General features: G+C 46.6%; 1 protein-coding gene across 3 annotated transcripts; it reads right to left on the bottom strand.

The window, feature by feature from the left end:
• Window positions 1–913: 913 nt before the first annotated feature.
• Window positions 914–11,909, bottom strand: DRD3 (dopamine receptor D3). 3 transcript variants are annotated; one of them, XM_015875863.1, is made up of 7 exons: window positions 11,834–11,909; window positions 9,344–9,635; window positions 5,357–5,469; window positions 4,055–4,197; window positions 3,380–3,576; window positions 2,204–2,549; window positions 914–1,833 (listed from the first exon to the last, which is right to left on the bottom strand). In XM_015875863.1, the coding sequence occupies exons 2-7, from the start codon at window positions 9,623–9,625 to the stop codon at window positions 1,637–1,639; spliced, it is 1,278 nt and encodes a 425-aa protein (XP_015731349.1). In that variant the 5' UTR covers window positions 9,626–9,635; window positions 11,834–11,909; the 3' UTR covers window positions 914–1,636. The 3 variants fall into 3 exon arrangements, with proteins under 3 accessions (XP_015731349.1, XP_032303397.1, XP_032303399.1); XM_032447506.1 differs by having other exon boundaries at window positions 9,344–9,632; XM_032447508.1 differs by lacking the exon at window positions 11,834–11,909 and adding an exon at window positions 11,329–11,715.
• Between the last annotated feature and the right edge of the window lie 2,545 nt (window positions 11,910–14,454).

Genomic DNA, 14,454 nt, shown 5'->3' with positions numbered 1-14,454 from the left:
CTCTAATATAGCTATGCCATCCCACACCTTATCATGAGAAGGCTCACTATCCACCCAAGATCTGCCCAGATCTTTCTGTATTACCCTTCCCAGTCCAGAATGGAGCCGTATGCAGTATGGTGTCACATTTGATGTCATAATGTGCTGAAAAACTGCTGGGGAAACCCACTCATAGCGACCTACAGCTTCTCAGGAGGAGAGGGGCAGAGCTGAGCTCTGCTCTCTGTGACAGCAACAGGGTAGAGCTGTGCCAGGGGAGGGGCAGCAGAGGTTAGGGACAGTTCTGCACTACAGGGTGGTGGGCATGGAACGGGCTGCACAGGGCAGTGGGCAACAGAGCCCCAAGCTGCTGGAGTTCAGGGAGTGTCTGTACACTACGCTCAGACATAGGGTTTGGATTTTGGGTGTTCCTATGTGAGGCCAGGAGTTGGACTCAGTGATCCTTGTGTGTCCCTTCTATCTCAGGATGTTCTGTGATTCTATGATCTTTGCAGGTTGGGACTAATGATTGCCAGAAGAAATTGTGGTAAATGGTGTTTTTTAGTTAATTTTTTCATGGGTGCTGTGCCATCGCTATGTCTAGACAGGCAGTGCTTGGATGTTTTCCTTTTGCCTTGCTGGGCAGACTGCTGTTGTTCCCTATGGGTTTGAGTTTTACCAGCTCCCTTCTGTCTCCAAATGCTCTTAACTCTCCTTAAAACTAACACAGAGATGCTTTCTGGCTCTTCTGCCTGCTGGCTTGATCACAAATAGTGTCCAGCACAGGGGACCTTTATTATCCTATCTCTGCTGCCATGTGGAGCACAGTGTGTGCCACGGATCAGCTGTGCCATGCCAGCAGTGCAGGCTTCCCAGTACTGGGAATTATGTGCAGCCTGTGGCAGGCTCCAAGCTCCCACAAAAGCACCAGAACTTCCAATTAGATATGTGTTTTATTGGATTAATGCAGTTACAATATGAAGAACATCTCTCCACACAAACTATACATGCTGTCCACTAGTGTCCCACTGCAAAACCCATCAGAGTCTGTATTAGGAAAGAGGGGAAGCACTGCCTGGATGGAGGAGCCAAGGTGTAGGAGGCAGAGATGACCTGTTGTTATGCCCGAAGCTGTCAAACAAGAGTGGCTAACAGCACTGCTAAGCCAAAGCCTGGGAGAAAGAGCTGGGGCTCCTGGTGAGTCTCTCTGGATCCTGTACAGTGAGAGGTGAAAATGGGAGAAACACCAGGACTGTCACAGGATGGGTTTTTCTGTACAGGGAGAAGCGCATTAGACTGCTCTAGCATGAGAGCAGCTGACATGGCCTAGAAGGACTCATCTGGTGTTTTGACTTAGGAATTACTGGAGATGGGTTTGTGAAATACCACGGGGAAAGGAGACCATGGAAGGACAGCTCCAGAACAGCTGTGGGAAACTGGTCCAGCCTGTGCGCTGACATCAGGGGTTGGCAAGGAGACTGATGTGCTGGCCTGAGGTACTAGTCCTTTCTTACCAGAGGGATGTTATCGAAACTGTCTCCCCAGGGCTGTGCTGTGAGAGCAGGTATTGCAGCAGTCAGGATGAATCCTTATTCTGGCCGTGCTTTGGATGAGGTTCAATGCATTCCCAGAACAACCAGTAATGCTGGTCCTGCTGTCAGCAACAGAGGATCTTCATGAAAGCCTTGCGAAATTCAATATTGAAGGTGGTGTAAATAATTGGATTGACGGCGCTGTTGACATAACCAAGCCAGGTGCTGGCACTGTAGAGCCCTGGGGGCACATGGCAGGCCGGGCAGTGGGCGTTGAGGATGTGAATCAAGAAGAATGGCATCCAGCAGACTATGAATGTCCCTGAGTTTGACAGAAAGAAAGAAAGAAAACAAACTGACTTCAGAGAGAAGCAACAACTTGTAAAAAGGGCTACACATGTGACTTCTTCCCTGACCCTTTCACTATTTCCCTGCAGCCTGGTACACCTGTCTGCCTTTGGTAAATGCTGGAGGTGACATTAATTCCTGATGGAGAGGGACTTTGCAGTGCAAGAGTTCAGGTTCCTCAGAGTCAGTTATGTGAATGAACAGGACTATAGATGTGGCCTGCTGACAGTTGCCACAACTTAGGAGGAAAGTCTACTGCCTTAGCTGTTTTAATGAGTTATGATGAGGGCTTCTTTATTTCCCTGTTAGTACTCAGTGAATGTGGGGAACTGGCTCTCACTCACCCAGGACAATAGCCAGCATCTGTGTAGCCTTCCTCTCCCGAAGCTGGATCAGCCGGGGCTGCTGGTGGGCTAGCTTCAGAGAGCTGACAGTTTTGCCATTACTGAGCCTCTGTACCTCCAGCCCAGAATTCTTACTCTTACTCTTCTCTTCCAGCCTGTTGTGTTGTGGAGTCCTGGGTGTCTTGCTGAGAGATCTATCTTGGCAGAAGCTGCGGTACTGCTGGAGGCTGAAGGCAGTCAGCAACTTCCTTTTGGTAGACATCTCCTGGTCTGAGCATTTGAGCTGGAGACAAGGGGAAAATGGGCCCTGGCTTCTGTTTGTCGAAGTTTTCCTCTTGATGTGTTCCTGCAAAAGAGGATGCCACAGAGGAGCTTGGAACCATCTCATCTGTTCATTGGGTCAAAGGATGATGAGAAGAGTTGTAGGAGTTATCCTTAGCCTGTATCATTTCTTGGGTGCTAAGACTAACCTCTGGGGATAGCACAAAATCTAGTGATCGGGACTGGCCTTTACTTATCAGAAGGATGAACCAGAGTGTGAGAGCTCTCCGTCTCTATCCCACCAAGAAGCAGCATGAGAGCAAGAAGAGCTGAACCACCTGCTCAGCTAACCTCTCACTTGTTGTGCTGTATTTGCCCTGATACCCTAAACATCCTGACCCTATTCCTAATGTAGCTTCGCACTGAGAAAATGGTTAAAACAAATGGGCTCACATAGCTTGCCTGACCAGGTGATCCCTTTCAAATTACTGTGTTGGTTCCCTTGAGCATTTTGAACTCTGCGATGGATGAAGATGTTTTTATTAATAGTCTAGGTCATTAGAGTCTGTGAAGCCTCAAGAATGAAACTTCATAGAGTAAAAATCAATAAATGAATAAATCAGTCTCACTGGCAGAGAAAAGACAGCTCAGAAGGAACAGCGGTGTAGGCTGTGCCCTTTTCCAGTTGCCTGGATGGAGAGGCAGAGATACACTTGGGATATCTTGTTTCTAGTGCTAAAAAAGGACTTCACCAAAGCTTCTGCAACTCAGATACCGCAGTGAATGAATGAAGGATGGGATGAAAAGATGTTATATCCCTTCTTTGTGCTTTCCATTCTGTGCTTTGACCCTCTGAAGAGATGGTGCATGCCCTGTCCTTTTTGACAGTTCTTACTGTGTTCATGTGGATCTTACTTTATGTGTATAACATGGTTTGGTGCTGGCGCTGTAGCTGCACTGCCGAGTGAGGGTTCTCTTCTTTTGCCTTTGTCTTAGCACAAGGTAAATCCGGACATAGAGCAGAAGGGTCACCATGAAGGGGAGGTAGAAGGATACCAAAGAGGAGTAGATTATGAAAACAGGATTGGATATTGAACAGACACTGGGGTCCCCTGGGGAGGAGAAAAAAGAGAGACGAATGGCTGAGCTGCTTCATTTCATTGAAAGGAGGTCCTGGTATATTGGCAAAGCAGGTAATATGCTGGCTGACAGACAAGGGCAGTCTCAGGAGTGCAGGCATCTCTAGTCTCCTTTATTGCAGATTATACTGTGGCCTACTCAGTCACCTAAATGGTGTTTAAAACCAGCTCTGCCTCAGATCATCTAGCATGACCTATCATGCATCTGCTTGTTCTTCTGGCCAATTGATATGCCCATTTCTCTCACCTCTATTTCCATTCTTCTTCAGAACAGCCTTTCTACTTTGTCCTTTCTCCCATTTCTGTTATCTTCCTAGATGCTCTTTTCAGTTCCATAAGACTTCCTATAGCTTCAAAAACCTGCAGGTTCCATGCTAAATGACCTGGCCATATAAAAGGCAGCTTCACTGCTAGCCCCACCCTGTGTGCTATTGTTCAGGATGTCACTTACCTGTAGTATTGAAGCCAAAGAGGAGAGGGCATGACACTGCGAATGCCAGCATCCAGACTACCACGATCATGAGAGAGACCCTCCTGCAGGAGCTCTGCCCAGTGTTGTACTGGTACTGCACTGGTTTCACCACTGCAGTGTATCTGTGAACCAAACCAGCTCCAGAAAAAGGAGAGGTAAGAATGGTGGGAGGAAAAGCATCAGGTTTTAAAAGGGGGAAGGAAAGCCACAAAGGGAATGTGATGGTAGAAGTGACAAAGAGATGGAAGAGGAAAGAAGATCAGATGATGGATCAGCAGTTTGCAAAAATGGTAAGCAGGGTATTGTGGGGAGGAACAAAGGAAAACAGAGTTAGTTGGCAGCACTGGGGAGAAATGCATGCAGAACTGCTAGTGTTGTGAAGCTACAAGATTTGTGGGCCCCTCAGCCCCCTAGGGTTACATGTGCACTGCTACGAAGGAGCACTCTTTGGAGCAACCATGGCTTATTCTGCTATGCCTCAGCTGCCCTCCCTGGTTTTGGCCTTGTGGACAGACAGATAATTGCACACTGGCATGTATTCAGGGACATTTGGGTGCCAGTGTGTCTTAGAAAACAGCTCCACAAGCCTGGGATTTGGAATGCTCAGGAGTTTTGGCTTGAGGATCGTCCAGTGGCAGAAGTGAACTGAAATGGGGAAAGATGCTCCTATGGACAAACACTGGTCCAGCCCATTGCTGAGAGCTGCATCTTTAGTTCAGCTTTGAACTAGAAATTACAAAGGTACAGTATGTAGTGCTTCTTCCTTCCCCTTCAGATCCCCATAGGGAGGAAGTTTAGGGCCTAACTGGACCTCATGTGCCAAGGTCTTAGCTCCCAGCTTTCACTGCCACCTAGCAAAAGCTAAATTTTAAGACACAGAAAAACAGGACAAGACTGAAGATTATGGAGCAGTAATCTTCTCCCCTCTGTATGTATATGGCAGGACTTTCTTTAGTAAATCTTCCTGGGGGAATATCCCTACTCAGTGGGAACTAGATGATTGATTCTGATTTCTGCCTTCAGAAGGAATGAGGATGTGGCTGACTATCAATGCATACTGCTTTACTGCTTGTGTATCTCTATCTTTTCTTAAGTGTAGACATCTTCTAGCACATAGTGGGCTACGCCATATTCATAGCTGCAGAGACAGTGACAGACCTGATGGAAAGCTTATGTTCCTGAGGATGCTGATGCTGCCTGTGCAAACCCAACATCCACATCCTTTCCACGGTTGTTTGGGGCCTACACCTCCCTATTCTCTTGTATGTAGCTGGTACTCACCTGTCAATGCTGATGGCACAGAGGTTTAAAATGCTGGCTGTACACATCATGACATCCATCGTGACAAAAACATCGCAACAGATGCGGCTGAAAGTCCAGACTCCCCCAGTCACCTGCACGAGGAATCACAAAACCATCAGCTCTGCTCTCCTCCAAGCACCTCAACATCAAGTTATCTCAATTACAGATTTCAATTATTAGATCTGAATGTGAATCAAAAGCTATTGGGACAAAGGGTTTTGAGTGACTACCTTGCCTAGCTTTTGATCTGCTTGATTTGAATTTTTAATCACAAAAATTTAGCTGCGGCCAGTCTTTGTGATGGAGAAGTACAGTTTTGGCCCAGACCAACATTGAAATCTTCACAATTGACATTTTCATCTGGCAACACCATGCTCCAAATACTGTGCGGCCCTTGCTGTGCATGGGTCTGATCTTGAGGCTGCAATGGTGGCCTGGCTCAGAGAGAGGTGGTCAAGGAGCACCTGCTCCTTGCAGTAGATGAGCAAGGAAGCAGCTCGCTCTACAATAGATAAGCCTAATGAGTGAATACAACTAAGATCTGAAGTAGTGTATGTTGTTTAGGGACCCAGCATAGAAAAGACGCTGATGAACTGAACTAAGTCCAGCACTTTTGGGGCTCCTTTGTTTCCTTTTCAAGAACAGCAAGCAAAGAGAAAGAAGAAAAACAAAACCTACCTTACAGATTTTCTGCACAACTAGAAAGTTACAAGATGTACAAATTGAAGGCTGCCCCTCTTAAATCAGACTTGATCAGGCAGGTTCCTTTATTAAGGAAATCCCACATCATTTGTGCATTAGCTGCAGATTTTGAGATCTGCTTGCACTCTTCAAAACACCAAATCATTATAAATACTGGAAATCTTCTAGTGGGACCTTGTGAAGGGTCCTTCTGTAGCACGAGGCAAAATACAACGCTGTGTGTGTGTGTGTGTGTGATCTATGAAGACTGAAGAATATCTCACCAGGAAATGCTGGCAGATGTTTACATGAAGGCACTTAATGGAAGGAGTTTCTAAGGTTGTGAGCATATTTGAACACAAAGCCCAAAGAGAAGCTCTGGGAATATGGACCATTAAAACCAAAGAAGCCGGCGGTGGGAACGGCTCTGAAGAGAAGCCTCTCAGGATGAGGTATTCAGATCACATCACTTGTATATTAAGCTGCTGCTTGTATTCAGAGAATGCTCAGCAGATCAAAACATTGGGCTTAAAACCCATTCTAGCTTCCACCAGTCAGAATTAAAATGAGGGCCAGCCCCACAGAAGTCAGTGAAGAAGCTGATGTTTACATACATAAGAATACAGAATTTATTCCAGTACTGAACAAAGAAGTGCCTTTTCTATTATAGGCCTTGTTCATGCTTTTAAATTTTATTTCTTCTCCTTATTTTCTTGTTCCACTCATCTTTGTTACAGAAGCAATAGCTTGCCACGGTTTTCATGTGCTGGCAGGGCACCTATTCTTTATCCCTCTGGAGTCTTTTATCCAGGAATCTCAAAGCACATTGCAGGTATTAATTGAATGTCACCTCACAACTGCGTGGATGAGGCGGATGGTTAAATAATATTCTCCTCTTACAGATGATGAGAGCAAATCTCATATAGATGAGCCGATACAATCTCTCCTTACCACTGAGTGTGTGTGCAGCACAACTGAGAACAGAGACCAGGATGAAATCCCGGCTCTGTCAAAGACAGAACAGCTAATGCTCCCCATGGAGCAGGCTCTCACCTTATCCTACATGGGGACCCCCCTGCTTTATCCACAAAACGGCAGCATTATTATTTTTTAATTTAGGAAGTCTTCCAATCTAAAAACCATTTTTGTGCATTCATAAACTTACGCAAATCCATCACTCTCCTGAATCCCTAAAAATAAACGAAGGAATCTGTAAATCGTATTAAAACAATGATGCATGGATAGGAATAAATTAAGCTTGAACACAAAGTTGCATCAGGTTTGTAAGCAGCTGTGCCTCTAAGCATGATCACTCGATGAGTTTTGTATCTAAGAGAAAGTTCTTCTCGGGGATGCCATTAGCACCCTGCAGCTGAGAAATCCCACTTATACTTTTGCAAGGCCAGAGAAACTAAAAGCATGCGTTCAGACAGGCCAGCTGACAAGTGGGAAACTGCTGGGGGCAGAGGCTGCTCCACAGATGTGCCCCTGTGTGCACACACTCTCCACAGCAATAGCAACTGGTAAGTCTTTTCTAATGCAATGAATATTGTGATTTCTATTGAGACTGGAATGTTTGAGGTAATGGAATATTCCTGTATGAGCAGTCTGAAATTAAATTTGATTTTAATAATACTTTGTAGGTGTAATCAAAATGCACAGTCTATTTTAGACATTTTATTGGGTTGACTTTCTTCTTCTTACTCCTTGCTTTTTATTGTTCTTCCCTTCTTTATCGCCTCCATCTCTCCAACACCACTTCCTACCCCATGAGGTAACACCACCAGGGCTGCTCCACACAGATTAGTCTAAATATCACTACTAACTTCGTTAGGAACATGATCGCACAAGCAGGATTATGATCCTTTGTTCTTTCATTCCACAGTGATGCTATACATAAATAATTAACCATCAATGCCCTTACTAATTAATGATGCTTGTACACACAACAGACCCTTAATTTCTCTTACTTGTGGTCTTGCTGAGACTGCAACGGATACAGTTTGAGAGAAACTTGGTTTAACATAAGGGAAATGGCTGCACTCTATGCCAAACTTTAGAGATCTGCTGGCTACTCAGTGTGCCCTGTTGACAGAGGAGGGCTGCAGACCACTGCCATTCCACTGCTGCTTGATCAGATATCCTAGCACATGTACAGCTGGTTTGGCATTTGTTGGAGTTGTCCTGTACTGTCCTATTTTCTATTCATGCACTGTATAGTCCATATACACAAGTTAAAATCTCTCTCTGCTGCTGTTTTGTTTTGTGGGAAGGAGGTCAGCCAAAGGTGGGCAGCTGTCACCAGAATGCTTCACCCACCCTCTGGCCTGATCCCACCTTGCCCCTTAGAGAAGGAGCGCAAGGCTTTGTAGAGGCCATAGCTCAGGGGCTTGCTCTGTCTCTGTTATTATGGGAACAGGGCTGACAGCAATGAGCACAGCTGAAAGCTTCTGGCTCGTAGGCATTCACTCTAATTTTTCTGGATCTACCAATTTACTTGAGGTAGCATGAAAATGCTAAAGAGAACAGATACAAATGCCAGCTGTAGCGTGCTTTCCTGTATTTACTGTAGCAAAAATGTTTACTGCTGGAGAGGCTTCAGTAATTCAGGATTTTGCCACTGTGTGGGGGAATTATTGTTACTATCCTGTATCTGACAATGTTCTTCATACTGCCACTGTCATGCTACTACAGATTTATATCAGCCCAGTGTAAAAACTTGGGAAAGTGAGAATAAGACCCTGAGGGCTTGATGAATCCTTTGAAGATATTGTGAAAACCCTCACTTGACTTAGATTTTGGAGCATGATCTTTAGCTTCATCTCTTTGTCAGCCTGCTTAGGTAACGTTACTTGGAGCTATCATCACAGATATTAAGATTCTGAAGCTTCACAAGAAATGAGGATTTGACCATTCTTTTGTTTTCTTGCCAGCAGGCAGGGATTGATCTTAACTCTGAGATGAGTTCCTTTAAGATATTTCCACCCCCTTGCCTACCCCTGTCATTCCTAATCCATCACAGTGCACACCAGCAACCCTCCTGGCTGGTAGTGGCAGCTTCAAGGACACCAAATTAAAGTGTTGTTGGCACGCCGAGACCCAAAGCTGACACCACTAGAGGTAGCCCAGTTGCCATTCAAACTAAAAAAGCTGTGCCAGAAAGAGCTGGGAGGCTGAAATGCAAAAGGGCTTTATCCGTCCCAGAGCTGGCCTGTCCTGAATGCACACAGTCATGCCAGTTGTACCTCGGTTCAATGCTGCTTGACTTTTCCAAGATGTACTCACCTCCAGGTACACCACCCACGGCATCACTAAAGTAGCCACCAGCAAGTCTGCCACTGCCAGGCTTACCACAAGGTAGTTTGTGGTGGTTTGCAAGGTGCGCTCCCTCAGCACAGCTAAGCAGACCAGCACATTCCCAAAGATGATAGCCAAAATCAGGATGCAGTAACAGAGGGCATAGTAGGCGTGTGAGCGTGGCAGGTCAGGTTCTGTTGTGTTATCTGCTCCACAGGGAACAGAGCTGGTGGTGTTAAGATGGCTGCTGGCTCTTGTGAAGAGTGCCATGGGGATGCTGCTGCAAAGAGAAAGAGATGAGTGAAAACGGAGCCATATAATAACTCTGGAGAATGACAACTTTTGGTAGATGGTGTATGTCTGTCATATTTCATTGGTGATGCTACTTCAAGTCAAATTTGGAGGTCTTCATTCTGCTCAAATAAAGGCAGAGCTTTATTTTACAGTCCACTTTGTCCTGGTTTGTTTTTCATTGAATCTAAGCCAAAAGAAGAATGCAATATTTCATTTTCTATCATAGAACCACAGAATTATAGACTATCCTGAGTTGGTAGGGACCCACAGGGATCATTGAGTACAACCCCTACTCCATACATCACTACCCCAAATCCAAACCCTGTGTCTGAGAGCGCTGTCCAAATGCTCCTTGAACTCTGTCAGATCAGTGCTGTGCCCACAGCCCTGTGCATCCCGTTCCATGCCCACCGCCCTGTGGTGCAGCCCCTTTCCCTGACCCCCCCAGCTGCCCCTCCCCTGGCACAGCTCCATGCCATTCCCTCGGGCCCTAGCAGTGCTGGGCCTGGTGCACCCCAGGGTATGGCCGGCCCTTTGGGTTACCCAAGGCACTCTGCTGACTCACATTCAGCTTTCAGCTTTTCATATTCAACTGTGTTCATCTGAACAGTTCATCTTACCAACCAATGCAGCTGTAAGGAAAGCAGCAGTAGTTTTAACAAGCACCAAAGTCACACCACAGTATCACTCAGGCCAGCTGGGCATAAGCGCAGTCTAAAACAAAGCAGTCCATAGCACTTAGAAGACTCAACACATTTACCCAAATGAGAACTTGGAGCTCCTATCTTTTCCCTGGGAAGCACTCTCCTGCTTCCCTCATTAAAAAAACTCTTTTATATCTTCATGCAGTTGAGAGCTCAGCAGCCTGGCAGAGACTGCACCTGCACTGCTCAAGAAGGCTCTTGAACCCTGGCAGCTTCACAGTGAGCACCACAGGCTGAATTACTCCTCTTCTACAACGTGTTCTCATCCCAGGCCTTCTGTTCAAATGATGCTCAGCTTCAACCCTGCTTACCATGCCAAATTTCTCAGTGCAGCCCCCATCTCATCCATACTGTGCTCTGTGTATTCCATGTCTGACTGGAAGATACACTTTCTGTGCTGAAGAGCAAATCAACTTGTCATTTGGGATGGAATAATGGAAGGATGCATGAAGCAAGCTTTGTGGGTTTTTTTCTTACAATGGGCTTGTGATTGTGCTCAGAAACCTGCCCTTTTTTGATGCAGGATGCTGATTTGCTCCTGATTTAGGATGCTGATTTTTTCAAGGTATATGAGGGCTGCCATCCCAGGGTCGTCCTATGGTATTCAACCCCTCTTATCTGATTTTTTTTAATTATTATTTTATATTTTCACTAGTGCTCCAATTGCTAAACTCATTATCAGCATGACAGATACTAAAGGCAAGGTCCAAAATATTGCAACGCCAGCACTACAAATATTCCCAGCTCCACCTTACTGCTGAAGAGAAACATCCACTGTGTATACAATGTATTACACATTGTAGCTGTGTAATAGGTGATAATTGCTCCAATCCCTTTCATAGAAGCATCCTTCAAACTAAGCTACCCATGCCAGCCTGTGCTTGTGAGAGGACAAAGGCTCAACGGGATGCCAGCTGATCTTCCCCGTCCCACCAACACAGACATCCTTCAGGACAGGGTGAAGCCAGCTCCTACCACGAGCGTTTCACCTGCAAGTGCTTGCACTTCCCTCTCAGTCTTTCTTCTGCCTGACCCCGATCACGAAGTTAAGCCGCTCGCTCGATGCGAAGAATTCATTTCCAGCGGAGCCAGCATTGCTACCGAGCCCAGCGTTCCAAAGCAGACCCGCTGCATCCACCCAAGTCAGGGCTCGCTGTGCACCGACACGGCTTCACTGTCTGGGGCCACGAAAGGCAGGGTCCGTAGCACTGGAAAGCAGCTGCCCAGCCCATAAGCAAAGCCACCCGAAAAAACGAACGAAAGGCACAAGGCTTTGGTGCTGCGCGGTTTGCTAGGGGGTCCCTCCCGTCCCTCATCGCAACCCAAATCGCTATCATATATATCCCCTTCTGCCAAGAGAGCCCCGCTGCACCCACCCCCGCCGGGCTCCCTCCCTCCCACCTCTTATCGGGGTGCGGGGGATGAGGGCAACTAGGGGGGGCCCAGGAAGGGGAGGGGGCCGGCGGTGAGCGACACTTACCCCTGCCCACAGGGCCCCGCCGCCGCGGCAGAGCGGGGCTCGGGCTCGGTGCCGCCTCCTCCCCGCCCCGGTTCGGCCCCGGGGGCGGGCGGGGACCCGCAGTAGCGGGGGGCGGGAGAGGCGGCGGTCCGTGGGGGCCGTAGATCTTCGGGGGGGGTTCGGTGAGTGAGAACATGGGGTGGCGGCTGGTGCGTGGAGCTGAAAAATTAAGTTAAAAGATCAAAGGAGAGAGGGATTTTAGAAAGGAGAGAGTTAGAAAAACCTGCCTTAAACCTAGGATGGAAGGTTGCAAGTGGAGGGAAAGCTGAATGGCAGCGTGGTGTTGGAGAAGTATCTTGAATGCCTCAGAGATGCTTCCCGAAGTGTGAGATGGGGTCTGTAATGCCCTGCAGTGCGGTGTATGGGTTGGCCCTGAAGCTCCAAGTGGACCCAATGGGACTGGGAAGTGCTCATTGACCTGCTGCAGCACAGCTTGAGAGGGCTCACTGTCATGGGGAACAGGCTTCATGCATCTGTGGGCATGGGCTGACTTGTGGTGGGCAAAAAGGAGAGGAGACACTGCAGAAAGCAGAATTTTAAAGAAATGAGTAACCTTGATGAATATGCTTTGGGACCATGGCTGCCTGGATAGTAGATATCCAGGATAATCTAACTGTAGGCAAGGGGGATAGGAGAGAGAAGATATGGAGAGCACATGTTGCTACTAGAAGTGTGTATTTTGAGAACTACAGGATCAGAGAATCATGGTTAGAAAAGACCACTAAGATCATCTAGTCCATTCATGTCTCTTCATCCTGGTTGGGTGGTCTATAACAGACTTTTACCAGGATGTCAGCCTTGTTGGCTTTTCCCATGTTCCCTACCCATAAGGGCTTGATATTATTATTCCTAATATTGAGTTATACAGCCTCAAAACACTCCCTAATACAGAGAACCACCCTACCGCCCCTCCTTCCTTGCCTATCCTTCCTGAAGGACACTTGCTCTGTCTAGCGAGGGCTGTGGGAATGGCAGGCTGGGTGCAAATGGCTGAAGAATGCAGCTCTGTGCAGCAGGAGCTCTGTGCAAAGAAGCCGCCAAGTGCTGGATGCCACACTGCCTAATTTTAGCATTTTTAAATGCGGCTTATTTGTATGTGGTTCCTTAAGGAGTGTAGCTAGAGAAGTGTTTGTCAGCTCTAGGACACTGGTCTCACAAGGTGCTGCTGCAATTTGCTTTATTTGTGTTGTCTATTCAACGTATAATGGATAACCAAGAATCAATAAAGAGATGTGTCCTCACACCTGTCACCCTCCTCAGAAGCAGGGGTGTTTCTTGTTTTTCTACAGCAGAAATGCAGCTCTTCACTGATAGGTATTGATGCTCTCACCTAGATCCCCACCTTGCAGAGCATCATTACTGAACCCTTCCCCAGCACCTTTGCTCCTACGTTAGTAGATCTCTGGTGGTCCCTCTCCCACCAGCCTTCTCAGCCCTTCATCCCAGCTGTCCCTCACCATAGCCCTGTACCAACCTCTTCTCCTTCCTATCTCTGTTTTTAATATGACACTGTCTTGAGAAAAATAGACAAATCCAGCCTATCTTGTTGCTGCTCTATGTAAACTCTTTTGCATACTATTCCCCAAGGTGGTTCTGTTTGTGCCCATGGTTTCCCTGAGCCCAAGTGCGCTCTGGGGTACAAACCCAATGACTACCTCGTGCCTTCTCTGTGGCAGTGGTGTAATGGGCAAGAAAGCAATCCATGTGATTATTTAATTTAGATAACATTGTACCTCACCTAGAAGCAGGTTTGAATTAAATCACTTTGGCCTTCATTAATACAGTGCTCAGTGCAGGCATATCCCACCCGCAGCCCAGCACAGCTCACCCTGTGGCCATTCCCCGCCCTACACAATGATGGCAGTGGCTCTTCCCACTGAGCAGCCCAGCCCCTCAGCACCAACAGGACATCGTTGCACTGTGGCCCCATCAGGATTGGGATCAGAACATGGGGTGCAGTGCCAGCTCAAGTGGTGGCCAATGGGGATATCCAGTTTGTTACACTGGGTGAACACAACCCTGCAAACAGCAAAAGCACGCAGCCTAGCTTTCTGTTCTGATACAGCAATTTGAGAAGTGGTTTCCAGATTGCTGAAAATACTGTCCAATTTTTGGTTTATTTGCAATTCCATTTCCAATCAGTGTAAGTACACCCGTGAATTTTCAAATGGAATGTATAAGTTGCAATTAAAAGTTTGATCATCTCTCTTCACCAAACTTATGTCAGACCTCTCTTACCAGAGAGAAATACCCTTCACTTCATAGTCACACCTTATTTGTGTCATTGCTTTTGGCAGTACATGCATTTTTGAACAACTGTTTTTAAGGATTAAACACAGGAAGAGTAAAACTTCATCCAAAATCTCTGACAAACACCTGGAGAGCTCACTGAGGATTGCAGTCACTGCCATGGAACCAGCCCGAGGCATTGGTTTGATGCAAACAAGGTCATGTATCCCACTAATTTTATTGGTTTGTTACTTGCTTTTGTATGTATTTTAAGAAAATACATTAAAAATTAAGATGTTTTGTTACTTTATGAACATTTACTATGTTATATATTTAATGCGGTACGCTATGGT

Source organism: Coturnix japonica, chromosome 1, assembly GCF_001577835.2.
Source record: "Coturnix japonica isolate 7356 chromosome 1, Coturnix japonica 2.1, whole genome shotgun sequence".
NCBI lineage: Eukaryota > Metazoa > Chordata > Aves > Galliformes > Phasianidae > Coturnix > Coturnix japonica.
The sequence above is the reverse complement of the archived record's forward strand: the minus strand, read 5'-3'. Positions and strand labels throughout refer to the sequence as shown.

What these genes read in the sequence shown, in the direction of transcription:
- DRD3 (XM_015875863.1), bottom strand. Translation starts at nt 9,625, where the DNA reads ATGGCACTCTTCACAAGAGCCAGCAGCCATCTTAACACCACCAGCTCT. An exon ending in CGTGGGTGGTGTACCTGGAG is followed by an intron (nt 5,470 to 9,343) that starts GTGAGTACATCT and finishes TTCCTCGTGCAG; the next exon opens with GTGACTGGGGGAGTCTGGAC. An exon ending in AACCATGTTATACACATAAA is followed by an intron (nt 2,550 to 3,379) that starts GTAAGATCCACA and finishes CCTCTTTTGCAG; the next exon opens with GAACACATCAAGAGGAAAAC.